The sequence below is a fragment of the Acanthochromis polyacanthus genome, chromosome 1, assembly GCF_021347895.1.
Source record: "Acanthochromis polyacanthus isolate Apoly-LR-REF ecotype Palm Island chromosome 1, KAUST_Apoly_ChrSc, whole genome shotgun sequence".
In the NCBI taxonomy this organism is placed as follows: Eukaryota; Metazoa; Chordata; class Actinopteri; family Pomacentridae; genus Acanthochromis; species Acanthochromis polyacanthus.
This window is the reverse complement of record NC_067113.1, coordinates 33,563,011-33,580,457: the sequence shown is the minus strand read 5'-3', so window position 1 is coordinate 33,580,457 and position 17,447 is coordinate 33,563,011. Positions and strand designations below refer to the sequence as shown.

At 39.8% G+C, this 17,447-nt stretch overlaps 1 protein-coding gene across 4 annotated transcripts in view; it reads right to left on the bottom strand.

Moving 5' to 3' along the window:
• klc1a (kinesin light chain 1a) overlaps nt 1-17,447 on the bottom strand; it is a 71,942-nt gene that overhangs the window by 20,614 nt on the left and 33,881 nt on the right. For 3 of the 4 annotated variants that reach the window (XM_022201039.2, XM_022201041.2, XM_022201042.2), the window contains exons 7-13: nt 16,185-16,286; nt 10,094-10,267; nt 9,225-9,324; nt 8,987-9,039; nt 7,464-7,531; nt 6,243-6,351; nt 4,407-4,568 (exon numbers count right to left, since the gene is read on the bottom strand). In XM_022201039.2, coding sequence (XP_022056731.1) covers nt 4,407-4,568; nt 6,243-6,351; nt 7,464-7,531; nt 8,987-9,039; nt 9,225-9,324; nt 10,094-10,267; nt 16,185-16,286 — 768 coding nt within the window. The remainder of the gene's footprint in view (nt 1-4,406; nt 4,569-6,242; nt 6,352-7,463; nt 7,532-8,986; nt 9,040-9,224; nt 9,325-10,093; nt 10,268-16,184; nt 16,287-17,447) is intronic. The other variant, XM_022201043.2, reaches the window with a different exon arrangement.

Genomic DNA, 17,447 nt, shown 5'->3' with positions numbered 1-17,447 from the left:
GATCAAATCAAGAAGGAGGAGGAGAAGCAGAAGGAGAGGAACAAGAACAAGGAGGACATGGAGTTGGAGGAAAAAAGAAGAAGGACAAGAAGAGGGAGGAAAAGAAGAACAACAAAGGAGACAAGGAGAAGAAGAAGCAGCAGGAGGAGGAGGAGGAGGAGGAGACGAAGAAGAAGGAGGAAGAAAAGAAGAAAAAGGAGAAGGAGAATGAAAAGAAAAAGAAGGACAAGAAGGGGAGGAGAGGAAAAAGGAGGTAAAGAAGAAGAAGGAGAAGGAGGAGGACAAGACGAAGGAGGACAGGAAGAATACGGAGAAAGGCAAGGAGAAGAAGAAAAAGGATAAGAAGAAGAAGCAGGAAGAGGATGAGGAGAATAAGAAAAAGAAGAGGAAGGAGGAGGAGGTAGAGAAGAAAAATGAGGAGGAGGAGAAGAACAAGGAGGAAGAAGGAGGTGAAGAAGAAAAAGGAGGAGGACAAGACGAGGGAGGACAAGAACAACACGGAGAAAGGCAAGGAGAAGAAGAAAAAGGATAACAAGAAGAAGGATAAGAAGAAGAAGCAGGAAGAGGATGAGGAGAAGAAGAAAAAGAAGAGGGAGGAGGAGAAGATAAAGAAAGACTTCCTGAAACTCAACATTTCCCAAGCTCACTGCGTCTTTTATGAGGTCATTTAAGTCGTCTCAGTCACTGTGTTGTTTTTAATACAATCAGAGAAATTAAAAAAAACAACTATTTAATCTGTTAGAGAGACGTTAGGAAGGAGACCAGAACCAGAAAGCGTTCATTCTGCCCGATTAAAGTGGATGTAATTCACAGTTTTCACCACTAGGAGGTGCTTTTGCTCAGCGTACAGTGATGCAGAGAAACTGAGTCTGAAACAAACTGTAGTTCATTAATTTACAACCAGTTAGTTAGAAGATCAACAGGAAACAAGGAGAAACAAGGAGAGGAGCAGAGACGTGACAGCAGCCAGATGGACAAACTAAACACCTATTTACCTTCTGGCTAAAGCAGAAGGAATGAAAGCAATATTAATGGATTATTTTCTTAATTAACTGTAATAAAAAAAAAAACGTGAAAAACACTCATTGAAACTGATTGTGTTGCCAGAAAATGAAGAAAATCAGATGAGATGACAGCAGTAAAATAGATTTCCTGACTGTTTCAGCTGCAGTTCATTCTGTTACCGCATTTATCTACAAATAATCAGCTGAATTCCTATTTATGGCTATTTAACAGTTGCTTCTTTCTAATTAAGTCACTATTTCAAGCATTTTGGAGCTTGATTAAACGACATTAAACACAAAGCAGCTGCTTGATTGTTGTGTTTTAAGAGATTTCTCAGCATCATGTGTTATTTTTGGTTCAATTTTTGCACAGAACCATCCATTAAACAGTATTTATCAATATAAATGAACCATTTTCTTGATTAACTGTTTGGTCAGATCAAAAAATGTTGAAAGTCAGTCATTAAAACGGGTTTTTTTTGCCTGAACAAAGCACAAAAATGTTTACTGTGACAAAAAAAACTGAAGAAAAACAGATTGCATGAGGGCAATAACATTTATCTTTTGCTAAAGTTCATTCTGTTCCTGCATTTATCTGCAAATAATCAGCTGAATTCCTGTTTCTGGCTATTTAACAGCTGCTTCTTTCCAATAAAAATCACTATTTCAAGCATCTGAGAGCCTGATTTAACGACATTAAACACAAAGCAGCTGCTTGATTGTTGCGTTTTAAGCGATTTCTCAGCATCATGCGTTAGTTTTTGCTTCACTTTTAGCTCAGAAACACAAATCAAACAGAATCTCCTTCCTCTCTGGCTGCTAACACGTCAACAAAGCAGGCACAAGAAAAGGAACAAACAGCAGAAGTGTCATGTTTTTAACATACCCAGGCAGCAGCTCGTCACACAAATGCAGAGAACAGACACTTTAACGGACATTTTACACAGATAAATACGTACATGCAGAGCAGAGGACCACAAACAGAAGGAGTACAGTACAGAGCCCATGTGGAGTCGATGAACACACTGATGAGTCACGACTTGTTTGGAATAAAAAGTGAGAAGGAAACAGTTCGGCAGCTGCCAGAGGACGGAGCTGAAGAGGAAGGGATGATTTGTTTGACGGGATGAGAGGCAAAATGGATTTGGACACCTGCAGAGAAGCAGCTAGAAGCATCTCTTATCTATCTATTAGAAATATGTGCAACATGTGATGTTAAACAGCTAAAATATGCACTGACTGTAATATGTTCTTTATAGTAAACGGTGCTTCTAAAAGTATGTTAGTAGGAGAAGGAATTTACTGTTTTTGCTGCGTTGAGTTTTTTACTCTGCGAATATTCGGATACCAAAATTAATATCTGGATACCGCCGTAGCGAACGAATATTCGGGATATTCGGGTCCAGCCCTAATAAATGCAGCATTTACCACAGCTAAAAACTGTAAAAACTGCATTTGAAAGGATCATAAGAGTTCCCTCAGGAAAAATAACCAAATGGAAAAGCTTAAAATAGCGACATTTCATACAAATCGTCGAGTTTAATTTAAAAAAAGTCACAGAAAATAAACAGTTTGCGCCAAATCCTTTAATAACAAAAAATTCTATGTTCCTCTGCACGACTAAAAATCCCTCTGTGACTCAGCTGTGAGCAACGCTGAGATAAAGAAAATTTTTTTATGTGAATGTCCTTAACAAACATTTTTTTTTCCACCAAAAAAAATTCAAAAATGTTGAAAATGTGGACATCAGAAGTTTCACTGTGAAAATATATATTTTTTTCCACATTTTCAAACTTTAAACCGGGTCAGTTTTGATCTGCAGGACGACACGAGGGTTAAAGTCTTCAAAAGTTTCTCAACAGTCGATCGAAATGTCACAGTTTTGGTCTCAAATTCAAATGGCTGAAGCAGCAAAAACAGTGTTCCAACATAGTTTTCATGCATTATTGAGTTTTATTATTGAATTAAAAATGTAAAATATGAATAAATATAAACCCCAATTATACTGTTTATAGCGTTCTAACCTTCTGTTCACCTTTCTTCTGGGATCAGTGACGTTAATTAACTTCTTCTGTCCTGTATCCATGCTGACTTTGTGCTACATGTCTTTTTCCTGTTCCGTTTATTTAGGATTTACTTCCAGCTTCAGCTCTTTCCAGACCAGACAGACTTTATTCCTGATTGATTTTCAGGCTGGCGTTGGTCTGCAGGAGGCTGCACGCTCATAACTGGCTGCACGCATCGACACCAATACATCAAAACCTCCCACAGCCGCATCCAGAGGTGCAGGAGGAGATGCTGATTGGTCGATCGGGGCGCTATGGCTACTGTTGCTATGTGAGGAGACCCTAAGTCTACGCCACTGCAGTCGCTGGAGGAAGAGAATACTGCAGACGCTCGGTTAGGAATGTGGCTCTGCAGCATGAGGGGGTTAGTGGGTGGAACCAGAGGGCTGTTTTTTAAAGAGTCAGTCAGGAAAAGCTCTAGAGAAACAGAGTTTAATGGAAAACAGCACTGTATGAACGTAAAACTACAGACTGAAGCTGCAGCAGAGCATCTTTTCACTAGATTTCAATCCTCAGAGTGAGTCTAAAAGCGACGACTACCGCAGCAGAGTGGAATAATGTGACAGTCGATCAGCATCATGGAGCAGACAGAACAAAATGATCCAGCAGCAATCATTTTATTTACGCTCCTGATCAGAAGATTTAATTTAGCCACAGATGAAGGCACAGCTTTACCGCATCTTTCTGGACTGAAGCCACCGATGAGGCCTGATAAACGTTATATAGACAAAAAGATTTCATGTTCAAGGATTCTACTTCAATCCCTCTGAACTCCAAAACCCGCCAGGCATGTTAGCGCCAAAATGACCCCATTTACCAGAAGCACATCCAGCGAATTTCACTGGATTTTGGTTGATTTTTATGTGAACGTTCTAAAAGAAAATATTAGACGTTTTACTGATATTAATGTAATCACTTTAGATATTTTTAGGATGTTTTTGAGGACTTTTCTCATTTTTTGAAAGTATTTACAAGAAATTTTTTTTGCCAAATTTAAACTTTTTAGGGATTTTTTTAAAGAATTACTGGAATTTTCTGAAGGTTTTGCAAATTCTCAGAAATTTGTAGATTTTTTTTCTTGCATTTTTGTATTTTTTTCAGACAAGGAAACAATATTTTGTGGTGCCTGTAAATGAAGACAACAGGAGGGTTAAAGGACCAAACCTTATAATGATTTCTGTCGTGATTCTATCTTTATTTTTAGACTTATTGTACGTCCTTGTTGTGCCATTCTCTCGTGGCTTCAGTCCAGACAGATCCAGGCGCTGTGCATCATGTAAACCTGTATGTTCTTTACAGACTCGGTGGCGTGTGGAGGGCTGTGTACTGTACTTACCCCGTTCCACTCCACGCTCATACTCACTTCCTCGCCACCGTCCGGCCCGCTCTCGTACTTCACCGTGTCGGAGGTCAAGCTCTCGCGGCTTCGCTGCTTCTCGCGGGCCTCCGGTTCGCTCAGGACCTCCGCCACGCGCTGCTTGTGCACCGTGTCCAGACCCTGACGGACAGACAGACGCACACGGGGGGAAACAATGAACGCCGGTTCGGCTGATCCAATTAAAGCGGCGGTGCCACCTGTGGCTTGAGCGCTCGCTGACGCTGTACAGGTGACAGCCAGCAGCACCGATTCATCCAATCCAATTAATATCAAAGCTACAGATACCACCTGCTGCTCACAACACAAACCCTGGCAGACTCCCGGGCTTCGCGTTAGACACCAGGGGTCAGATTCAAACAGAGGAAAAGTCTATGCAGAGACGAACACACAACAGATTCCCCAACTGGATGCAAATCAGTGATGTTAAAGCCAATAACTGTAAAAAAAAAAAAAAAAAGAGCCATTTTTCATTAAGAACTCTTAAAATAAAAGTTCAATATCTAGGAAAATATCCTAGCATTAATCTTCTCATCTAACTCTCAGCAAGAACGATTCCCAAAATGTCGAGCAATTTATAATAATTATTTAATTCCTATCTTCACAAACGCTGGCAGACTCTCAGGCGTCATGTTAGACACCACCAGTCACCACCTTACTGGCCAAAAAAGGTCCAGGTTCCATAGAGAACGCTTAAAGGAATTGTCCAATATCTTGGAAAATATCCTAGCATTAATCTTCTCATCTAACTCTCAGCAAGAACGATTCCCCAAAATGTCTCCCATAGCAGCTAGAACAGTTTCGGACAAAGTTAGCTCAGATTTCTGTATGTAGCTAAAGCTTTAAAAACACGTCAACTATCCTAACATCAGAACCAATCAAGGCAAATTGCCCAGTTCGATGCAATGACTCTCAGCAAGAATGATTCCCAAAATGTGTCCGACAGCAGCTAGAACAGTTTCTGACAAAGTTAGCTTACAATTATGGGTGCAGCTAAAGCATTAAAAACACGTCACTTGCCAAAAAAGACCCAACTTTCATGTCCCGTTTAAAAATAAAATATTAAAGGCCTCATATTGGATTGAGGAAAAAAAACCTGCTCCCCAAATGCGGTCAAGACATGACTGAAGACGTTTTTTTAAAATTCTGGAACAAGCCGCCGTCGTCAAGCACCCTCAGACGTATTTAGAGATGATACGGTTACACCACACTGTTCCCTATGGACCTGCCTGAGCTATAAATTATTCAAGAAGGGGAAAAACAAAGAGCAGCAGGACATCAGACTGGAGAACTGGAGTTATGTTGTCAGAGTCTGGATGCCAAACATTTATTTACATCTTTTAAAGGTCAAACTAACATCACAAGGACAGCAGAAAGCAAAACTGGTGGAGCTAAAACAAGCTCTGTTATTGTTATTTTACTCTCTAGAGCTGCAATGATACTGCAGGAATCCATTTTAAATTCTTAGCGCAGCCTCCTGTGTGTGCCACTGAGATAGTTAAATCCGAGAAGGAAATCCTAATTCAGGATAAAAAGCTGCAGGGCTTCACCGCCGCCTCCCACTCCTCATCACCACAGGAGGCCAAATTAAGTCTCATAAGTAACACACCATCAGAGGCAGCTCTCCAAACTCTGCAGCATCATCTCTCCTCCAGTTCTACGCCACATTTTCTCCCTTTTAATCTGCCGTAAACGTCGAGGCCGAACCGTTCCCTCCCGCTCTCGGTAAACTTGTAATCAACGGCGAGGTCTCGGCTCCGGGCAGAACTTATTAGCCACATGGCCCGGCGACCACACCTGCTTTCTGGATCGCATCGCAGCTTCCTCCAGGGTCTCAGCCGCCTCGAACTTGCCCTGCCGCCTGTAGAGGGCGCCCAGGTTCTTCAGGGTGGTGGTGACCGTGGGGCTGCAAACACAAGAAGCAGAACAGAATCAAAACACACGCACATTCTAAATACAAAACTGAAGCATGTTTATTTAAAATGATTCTTTTTGAGGTGGAATAATAACACAGAAGCGTCTCAGTGAACTCTGGGTCTTGTTCCGTCTCCAGCAAAGAGATTAATCTGATAATTCACACGAGTTAAGCTTCCGTTAGGGTTTAATCTCCAACCAGCAGGACAAAGGTGGGTACAATGCTACATATATATTCTCATATTTACATGGCAGCCACGAATAAATACACATTCACAACTCTGAGGGCGTTTATCTGGGTCGCATCCTGGTGTTTGGAAACAGAGGAGGGATCTAAAGGTGCTGCAGGGCCTTTTTAGAAGAAAAAAAAGATCAATCACTAGAAATTGGCTGTCCGGTCCACCCACACTCAGAATGGAAGAGCTGACCTTCTCTATGAAGACTGAAAACGAGCAAATTCTGACAAATTCAGAGCAAATTTACAACCACAGTGTGAGCAGACTTTATATGATTCAACATATATTTTTACTGGAATGTGAGATGAGCACATGTAAGAAGGTTAAACAGGTAAATGACACACATATGTTTATGTGTCGGCATGTGAATGAATACAGACACGTAAACACCTGTATGAGCAGTGAGCATATCAAAACATAAATACATAAACTCGTCCTGGAAGTGAAGACAAGTATTTCATAAATATCCACGGCTCATTTCATGTACAAAACACTGAAACATGCAGTTGTTGTGTAAATTTACTTGTCCTGAGACCCAAATGTCCTCCAAATCTGGAATGGCCGCCATATCTTGTGCTAATTTAAGCTAACGATAGATGTTTGAGCAGAAATCGTTTTAAAAATCTGATGTTTTGAGATGGAATGCTATAATTTGCACTTCCACATTTAAAACAATTCCCTTTAAATTTTCCCTAAATGCCTCATAAAGAGGCTACAGTAGATGCTAGCTCGTTAGCCGTGCACAGAGAAGCTTCTAGTCTCCACTCAGACCAAAAATGGCTTCAGAAAAAGACGTTCAGATGTCAGATTTACTGTCACTTGTGGCTTGAATCTTATCAAGAGGAAACGTGAATACAAACCAACTGACCTGTCGACTTTGCAGGCTTTGTACCAGCCTCCATACTCTCCAAAGGGTGAGCCGTCCTTCTGCTTCCCCTGCGAGACAAAAACATCTTTAAACACCCGCATTCACTCGTATGAAACTAATCAGTCAATGTTTAGAGACCTAAATTAACCCTTTTCTGAGCTGGAAGCCGTTTTAACACCATCAAAGAGGACATGAGGGGGTATTTAGTGGTAGGATTATGCTTGGGTCAGGATTTCTTCCCTTGAACAACTAAACCTATTAAACCATGACAAAGTGAAGTCCAAGTTGGGAAAGTTGAGTTCTTCCTCACACCATCATCAGCAGAGGACGGTTATTACTGAGGCTTAGTGCAGCTCTTTGTGAAGTCGATCCTTCCTATTCCGTGTTAAATTAGATAATGAAGCTGTCAGAGTAGTGGAAGTCCTGAATATTAGTCCAGATGTAGAGTTCTGAGGACGACATTAAAGCCTTAAATCAGGGGTGTCAAACATGTGGCCCGCAGTCTAAAACCGGCCCACCTTGCAGCCCACAGGACCACTTTGTAAAGTGCAAAAACTACAGAGCAGACATTAACTGCACGTTGCGAATTTGTAAAACTATGAATTTAAAATAATTTGTAGACCTTGATCTTTTTTCTTTTGTCATTTTGTGTCTCATTTTGGTAATATTTTGTTCTTTTGTTTCTCGCTTTTGTCATTTTTTGTGTCATTTGTGCAATTTTTTTGTTTCGTTTGTCAAATGTTCTGTCACTATGTAACTTTTTTTGTCAAATTTTTTGCCTTTTTGTTTTGTTTTATCTTGTTTGTCTCATTTTTGTCATTTTGTGTCTCATTTTTGTAATATTTTTTGTCTTATTTTTGTTGGGTTTTTTTTGTCTGAATTTTGTCATTTGTCTCATGTTTTTGTCATTTGGTTTCTCGCTTTGGTCATTTTTTGTCTCATTTGTGCAATATCTTGTCTCGTTTTTGTCGTTTGTCCATTGTTTTGTCACTTTGTAACTTCATGGATTAATTTTTTGTCTCTGTTTTTGTTTCATATTGTTTGTGTCATTGTTGCCATTTTGTGTCTCATTTTTGTCCGACTTTTGTAATTTCTCTTGTTTTTGTCATTTTGTCTCTCATGTTTGTCATTTTTTGTCTCGCTTGTGTCCTCTATGTAAATTTTTGTCTTGTTTGTCCATTGTTTTGTCATTTTGTAACTTTTTGTCTCATCATTTGTTTCATTTTTGTAACATTGTCTGACTTTTGTTGTAATGTGTAAATGATAAACTGAGGCATATTGTTGAAACTGAACTTGCGTTTCTTAAGAAATTTCAGGTTGTTCATAATGTTTTGTAAAAAGATAATTCCTTAAAAGTGAAAAAGGAAAAATTAGGAGTTGTGGTTATTTATAGGTCATTATGCTGTGATTTTACTGGTCACTTAAGAACAAATTGGGCTGAATGTGGCCCTTTGAACTAAAATGAGTTTGGCACCCCTGACCTAAATCATCAAAATCCAGTTTAAAATGAGAGTAAACCTCACCTTGCTTTGTTCCTCTCTCTCCTCAGCGTGCATCCAAATCGGTTTGTTCTCATCTGCAGAGAAAACAGACTTAATCTGTGCCGATGCCGACCAACAGCAGGAGTCTTTGCTTTTCAGCTGAAAGGTTATTTCCGTTTACAGCCTGAACACGTTAACCTTTTTACATCAGAGTATCTCTGAGTGCTTTTATTTAAGCAAAGCAAAGTCCAACATGTTGAAATATGATGTCGAGTTTTACCGTCAACGGAGCCGAACTCCCTCTCGTGAGCTCGGGTGAGGATTTCTTTGTACAGAGTCTCGGCCTGCTTGAACTTTCCCTGCTTCAGGTAACAGGACGCCTGGAAACACAAACAACGAGCATCAGCACGACACTGGGAAAGATAAAGGTCCAGCAGAGCCAGACGCTGGACTTGGAATTTACATGAACGAGGTTTTAGTCAGTTCTGGTTTTATGCTTTCTTTGAATGAAGTTAAGATATTTTTAAGTAAAGGAGTTAAAATGAGAGTGAGATCACGATTATTTACTGCTTTTAGGGACATAATATCGATTTAAATGTTCCCTAAATGCCTCATATGCAGGCTACAGCAGATGCTAGCTAGTTAGCTGTGCACAGAGAAGCTTCTAGTCTCCACTCAAGCATCTGCAAGATCAAAAATTACGTAAAAAGATGCTTTAATGTCAGATTTATCAAGCTGAAGCCAAGTGATTATATGTACATGAGCTGTTTTCTGTAAGCTTATCATTTTTTCATGTTTTTCTAATTGTGGGAAGCCAAAATTGTGACAAATTTTCAATTTATCTTGCAGCCCCAAGTCAAATTATTCAGAATGCATCCAAATGTGGGTCTAATTTTTCCCATAGCAGCAACAGGTTTATTAATCATTTGGCAAAAGAATTCGTCATGTATGCCTCACACTAGATTCCAGGAGGGACTAAATATTTACAACAACTGCACTTGTGCCCTCAAATAAAAACAAGAAAGGACTCAATCCTGTAAGTTTAACTCTTTGTGAAATAAATTTGTGTTTTTCTCTACATAAAGACATTTCTGACGCAGAGCAGATGCACCACATTTTTTGCACTCCATTCGGTGCAGCCCCTCTCACCAGGTTGTTCTTGGTCTTGGCCACGTTGGGGTCGTCGGGGCCCAGTTTGGTCTGGTAGATCTCCAGCGCTCTCATGTAGTAGTACTCCACCTCCTCGTACTTGCCCTGGTTCTGGCACAGCAGAGCCAGGTTGTTCAGCTGCTTGGCCACATCCGGGTGGTCTTTACCCAACACCTGGGACAGAAGGCGGAGAGACGACAGGTTAAAACAGCATTTTTACACCAACAGCCCGTCTGGGATGAGCCATTTGGTCGATGCAGGGTGACAAACTACCACCAGCCTCCCATAGTAGATCTGATCCGGTAGCTAAAATCCAAAGAATAGTCAGCATTTCTTCTACTCCAAACCATTAAACTTTCAATTCAAATAAGTGGCTCAGTTTAACTAATTAAAACACAAAATCCACTGATTTTCAAGTAAAGTCATGTATCTAAACCAGAAGCTATGAAAACTATCATATTTTCACCATTTTTAGAGAAGAAAAGGTGCTAAGTGGAACCAAAAACCGTTCTGTGCAGTGACGCCACAGAAGAAACTACTCTGGCACCTTTTAACAAGAACTTATTTCAATTTATGAACTCCAAAACTGTCTCTTCAAGGCTTGTTTCATCCCTTTCCAGGTTAGTTTGACTCACTACAGTCTGTTTGTTGTGTTGTTGTTCTGCTGATCTAACATCACACCAGAGCAAAGCACACAAAACACTCTAGACTCATAAATTTGAGCCACAACATTGAGAAGTAAACCTGTAAAAAAAGTGCTGCTTTCCCAACTAAACCCAGCAGGTATCTCCCTGAGGATCTGGTTCAGCGCCAGAATGATGGACCGCTGACCTGCTCGGAAAGTAAACAAACATTATCGAAGCGAGAAAAGAGCATTCATCACAGGAAGCGGCGTCCTCGTCTGAGCCGCTCTGAGCACAAACACGGTGAATGTCTAAACGTGAATGTGTTTGCATTAATGTGGAGGCGAGGCTGAAGGTAAGCTTCTCCTGAGGAGGCTTAAGAGGCGAGCGTGGGAAGTGTGAAAGATGCAGCAGGATTATGAGAGACGGGGGTTTTCATCGGAGTCTGACTGACCAGAAAAAAGTGGGAGATGGATGAGTCAGGGTGGAATAAAAGGGAAAAAGGTCAGAGGACGACACCGAGAAGAGTAGGTGGAGATTAGAAAGGAAATATACACTAAAATAAGCCATAAAACAACCATCTAGAGATACAAAATGACCACAAAGAGCTTTATAATGGCAGTAAAGACGTACAAAATATCCAAGTCACAATAAATGGACTAAGGTAGAGTCAAACTTCTACAAAGGATGAGAAACAATCAAAATAAGACAGAAAATGACCAAAATGGAGCAAGAGTTATTCATAAAAGAGATGCAAAACAATACCAAAGGGACAAAAAATGACTAAAATAATGCATAAAACAAACATCTAGAGATGAAAAATGACCACAGTAAGATGTATAATGGCAACAAAAATGAGCACAATAGTCCAAAAGTGACAATAAATGAACTAAAGTAGAGTCAAACTTGTGTAAATGATGAAAAACAATCAAAATACGTCTTCCAACGTGATTGTTTAATGAATGAGAAGCTCCTCACTGCATCAGCTAGGGTTAAATAAGTTGTTGTAGTTGAAACGTGTTCATCACTGCAGTAATTATCCAATGGAAGGATCTTACCAATTTGCTTCGTTAAATCCAGGTGGCTAGTGTAGTCTGACAAAGGGGTTGGCTAGCTTATATTTTGTCCTTTTGGGGCTTTTTAGGTTCAGTTTGCTGATTTTTTGGTCTATTTTTTTTTGCCGTTTGTTACTTCGGCCTCCCCGTGCAGAGCTGCCTACATTACCCACCGATCTCTGACAGCCTCCCTGTAAACATCGTTAGCAGGGTCAGAAAGGATTTGCTCTAAGCCACGAGGTTCAGGTCGCTCAGGAGCTCATCTCGTTTATCGACTCCTCTGCAGCGGTTTCTGGGAAGCTTTCAGGAAAACTACCTTGATGCTAAATTAAGCAAAAGTGACGGTTCTACCAACATTTTAACAGAAAATGATCAATTCAGGATGCTAATTTTAAACCGTTTTCACATTTCTACAGAGCAAAATGGCCCCACACTGCAAAGATCTGTCTCCTACACTGATTTATTGCTGTAAATTTGAAGGAAAACTCTAATATTTGCAGTTACATACTGTATATCTACTCCTACTGATTTAACAGAGCTATAAGGAAACAGTTTGAAGGACAGATAACAGCTTTAAAGTCTGCCTTAAACCTTCAACACTTATCTTTTTCGCTCTTTATCTGACAAGGACGAGGCTGACATTATTGCATATTTTCTTCTGTCAATCAAAAGATTCAGTTTAATCCACGTTTTGCAGCCTTGAAGAGTCGTTCCTACAGCTCTTCACTTTGGTTCTTTTCTACAGTTTGGTAGTTTGACAACTTTCAGCTACAGATAATCAGAGTCAAAGTCGACTGCAGTGTGTGTTTACGGTAATAAAAGAGTGTGGCTCCATAATGTGTTTCTAACTACACGGCACAGATCAATATAATGCATTAGAATATGGATAAACACGGTAATTATCAGTGAGAAATGAACCCACAGTGAGGAAAAATGCGACAGAAACCGCTTGGAGTTAACGTCTTAAATCAGCATCAGAGAAACGAACTCTCCAAGTAGAAATGTACAAACACGCCGGTTTCATTTTATAGTTTTAATTTAATTTCAAACAAGACGACATGGTCATCAATATCCCCTGCCACATGTGATGTCTATGAGTCTATATGCAAAATAGTGATCAAGGGCCATAACTCTGTTAAATATTATCGCACAGGTCTCATTTTCGAACTTGATCAAGGTGTCCATGGTGTGAAGCTACACACTAAATTTCGTAATCCTAGCTGTAATAGTTTCTGAGAAAAGCTGTCCCCTTCATGTCGGACGGACGGACGGACGGACGCACGGAAGCACGGATGGACGGATGGATGGATGGATGGATGGATGGATGGATGGATGGACGGATGGATGGACGGACGGACGGACGAAGGCCAAGAGCTGTTAAAAGCTTAGATACCAGATTACAGATTTCCCTGATACCCACCGAGCTCAGTCAGCAGCAGAGTTTTCCTGACTTTCTATTTTTTAAAAAGAAGGCAGAACTGCGCGAAGGAAACGTCCCTCTGCTTCAGCAGCTCTGCCGCAGCCACATGACGCCACGCTGCCTGCTCAGTAAAGCTCAGAGAGTAGAGTCTCGCAGCTTAAGCGAGAGCATTATCATCACAGTTTAAGCAGCATAAAGAAATGAAATCGCTCAGCTTAACTGAGGCTGACGCCCTCGCTCTCGGAGGACGGAGAAGGAGGGTTTGCTCAAAGGCGAGAGCTGCAACCCAAACCGTCTCCTGCACTTTCAGGACTGCTGAACGGCGCCTTTGTAAGCATCAGATGAGGAGGTGAGAGTGAAAAACGAAGCTCAGAAAGGCCACCACAGAAAGTGAAGCAAGAATTAAAACAACGGATATGAGTTAAGAAACCCTGTGATCATGTTTTCTGATGCATTTAGTCGCACAAATTTAAAAAGTGCAGATAGATTTCTGTATAAAATGTTGCTTATTTCAATATTACATGCTAATACCTCCACCCCTTACCCCCCAGGGTAAACAATGGCTTCAGATGAGTGTATTTATACTTTAATGAAAGATGCAATCACAGGGGATGCAATTAGCTGCAGATAAGAGTGTAAAAAGTCCTGCGTGTCAACCCACATCGTTTGTGGATTAGCATTTACTAGCCGCTTAAAGCTAACAAACCTCAGTGACTGTAAAGATTATCGCTCACCGATTCTTCTAATAATTATTATTAGAATGTTTTTAACCAGTTTGATCAAATAAAATCATTTTAAAATGCTTTGGCTCTGATGGCTTGGTTACTAATAATTGACATCAACCCTGAAAAACCAGAGTAACAACAGCTAATTGATCACCTTTTTGCTATCTAATTAATTACGAGTCTAAATTCAAGTCTAAATTCTTTGATTCCAGCTTCATAAATGTGAACATTACCAACACTAGAAAAACTGAGGCTCTACATACTGTAGATACTGAAGGTTTTTACACTTTACTGCCTCGCCAAACTGCTTTTGTTTCCTCTGTTCATCATCTGTTTCTCCATGCTGAATGTATCTCCAACAACTCTCTCCTCTGTTCACTGTTTCTGAGCCGTGCTGACTTTATTTTACTCATCCAGTAGCTTTGATTCTCCTATCAATCTAAAATTGAACAAAATAATTCGACACATGTCCAAAGAAACATAAAACTTGTTCAAAATGACTCAAAAAATGTCTTAAATGGCATTAAAACGGTCCAAAATTACTTAAAACTGATCAAAATTGGTTAAAAAATGACCATTTTTAGCCAACAAGTCTCTGCTCATCATCAGTAGAAACATGTTTCTCTATGCTGAATGTATCTCCAACAACTTGCTGCTCTGTTCACCGTTTCTGAGCCATGCTGCTTTTGTCTTGTTGTTGTTTTTGTCCGTTTTGTGTCTTTTTGTGTCTCTTTGTGGTCGTTTCGTGGTTCTCTTGTTCTCCTCTCTGCCAGTAAACACATTTTGTTGTTTTTTTGGCTCTTTCACCATCTCCTGGACCAAACACCTAATCGATTAATGCAGAAAATAAAGGACATGTTGTTCTACGTTGAAAGGGCTGCAGCCCTGGAAAAAACACATCTATCAACTCTAAATGACGCCCGGCTAAAGCTGAGAATCTTACTTTCTTAACTTCACTGTGAACTTTGAGGATTAAATCAGTTATTTCAGTAAAATGTGCTGTAATGGGAAAGTTAACGGTAACTGAGGGGGCAAATGGTCAAATACATTCTGGTGTCTGAATGTTTCTCCTTATCTGACTCATTTTTCTGCTTCTGCTCTTCGTTCTTCTGCCTTTAGTGACTCATGAGAACATTCTGAGTGAAATCAGAGTTCTTCTATGTAAGTAGGACACAGAACTGGACTGAGGACAAACTTTAGATTGAAACTGAAAGTTTTATGCCCGATAAGAGAAATAAAAAAAGACATCTGTAGAGTAGAAACAGCTTGTAAGCGCTGCTAATTCATACTTTAAGAGGAACATTTCTACTAAAACTTTCAGTGCGGTCCTCTCAGTTCAGCATGGTTGAGTTCAAGTAGCTGATTTTCTAAATGCTGCACATGAATAGATATTGAGATTTTTAATTTGAGAGAATATTGAGAGAATATTTGTGTTTCACGGTCCAAGTGTGAATCTGAAAGCTGCTAGTGTGAAGTACCGTTAATTCTCCAAATGCTGCACCTAAACAGATTTTTATTTTATTATTCACTTGAGAGAATATTTATTTTGAATTATTTTTTACAGCATTACTGACAGACGTTAGCCTTCAGTCTGCTCACTGTTTTTTTTAGCTTCATAAAGATTCATTTTAAGAAAGAAGAAGAAGAAAGAGGAAGCTTAAAGGATAAATGCTGAAAAGTTATTTTTTAAACTTGTCAAATAAAGTATTTTTAAAAACATTCTCTGGTTTCATTAGTTTCTTTTTTCTTATCTGCATCAAATATGTGTCGGTTGCAAATAAATAATTATTAATCTACTCGAATACTAATAATGAAAAAAAACTAGAGCAGCAATGATTAAACTAGTAGTTGTCACCGATTAAATTAATCGTTTTTTTTTTTTTTTTTTTTAAGTAGTCTAAAAAATTTTTGCAGTTTCTTAAATATTTCTGGTTTATTTCCTCTTTTGTGATGTTAAACTGACAGAACAAGTCATTTAAGATCTCGGGCTTTCAGAAGCACATTTTTCAAGCTTTTTTTTTGACATTTTATATGGCAAAAAACTAAGCGACTAATCGAGAAAATAATGGATGGATTAATTAAAACTGGAAATAATTAAAGAACACATCTATCAACCTCTGATGATTGTCTACTAATCTGAAAAGAGGCAGTTTAACGTCTTGTTTTTGTGCTTTTGCACCAAACTGTGATTTCTGTGCACCTTTGCCCCTCTACACTCTCCAGTTTAACTCCAACTGTTCTTCATGTTTTTGCTGATCTCTGACCCACCTTTTCTCTGATCTCCAGCGCTCTCTTGCACAGCGGCTCGGCTTCCTTGTACTTCCCTCTCTTCCCGTACAGGACGGCCAGGTTGTTGAGGGTGGCGGCGACCTGACGGAGACACAAACACTTTTGTTACGATGCGTCGTTCTACAAACCCTCTTCGGCCACGTGCTCGGCGGGTGAAACCTCAGGACGCCTCATTGATCTGGTCAGTGAGTCATTGAAACAGCAGGAAACAGGAAGTGATTGCGGCGGGGCTGTGAAATTTGATCCTGAGTGATGAATCTCGGCGAGGAGGTCAACTCTGATCTGTGAATCACACCCAAGTCTGGAGGCCATGTGGGGGAGTGGGAGGAAGAGGAGAGGAAGGGGGAGATAGTTCAGGAAGAGAGCAGTGATGGAGGGAGGAAGGACTGGAGGGGCAGATTCTTCAAGTCTTCATCTGTCTTTACTTTTCCTTAAACTCTAAAAAGAAATCACTTGCAATTATAACAGTATAGCCTCAAAATATAATAAAATCAAGACAACAACTGTCAGGTCTTTCATGTGTCCAAGACATAAATCAACAGATGAAAATAATCACACTAAAAATTCAGTCGTTCTTCAAACTAAAACCCTCCGTGGTCGCTTTGTGCAGTCCAGATTCATGGCGATAAGAATCAGACGCATACCTCCTTTACTTATTCATAGATTACAAAAGATTCCCTCTTCTTAGTAATTCCCCATCATGGTTAAACAAGCCTGGAACTGTCTGCCCTACCAGCTTTGTGAAATGAGCAACAACCACTTAATGAAACCTAAATACTAATCTAAGGAAGAGTTTCCTAACCCAAACAACCAAAAAGCCACTCAAATGTTCTATAATAGTCAAACCAGCAAACATCAACCAATCACATCACAGCACTGAAGCAAGCATAGTGTTCAGACACTCTGTATGTGCACAATTAAAGTCTAACCTGTGCAGAAAAAAACATTTTTAAACACCAGATTTTGGGACAAAGTTATTAAACTTTTCATGCATTTTTTTCAGATTTAAGTGGCGACTCAATACATGCAGTTTTTATGTCCTAGTGACCATTAAAATTGCAGTTTTGAGTCTTTACTCACCAGAAAAGACTGACAGAGGCATTACCAAGATGGGTAAAGAGTCAACACATCCTTTTTTCCACCAATTATAACCATTATTAGAGAACAAAAGGCCCACAACCTCTGAAAAATCCACTGTTTTATAGTAGTCAACCCAGGAAAAATCCAGGCAATCCTGTTGTT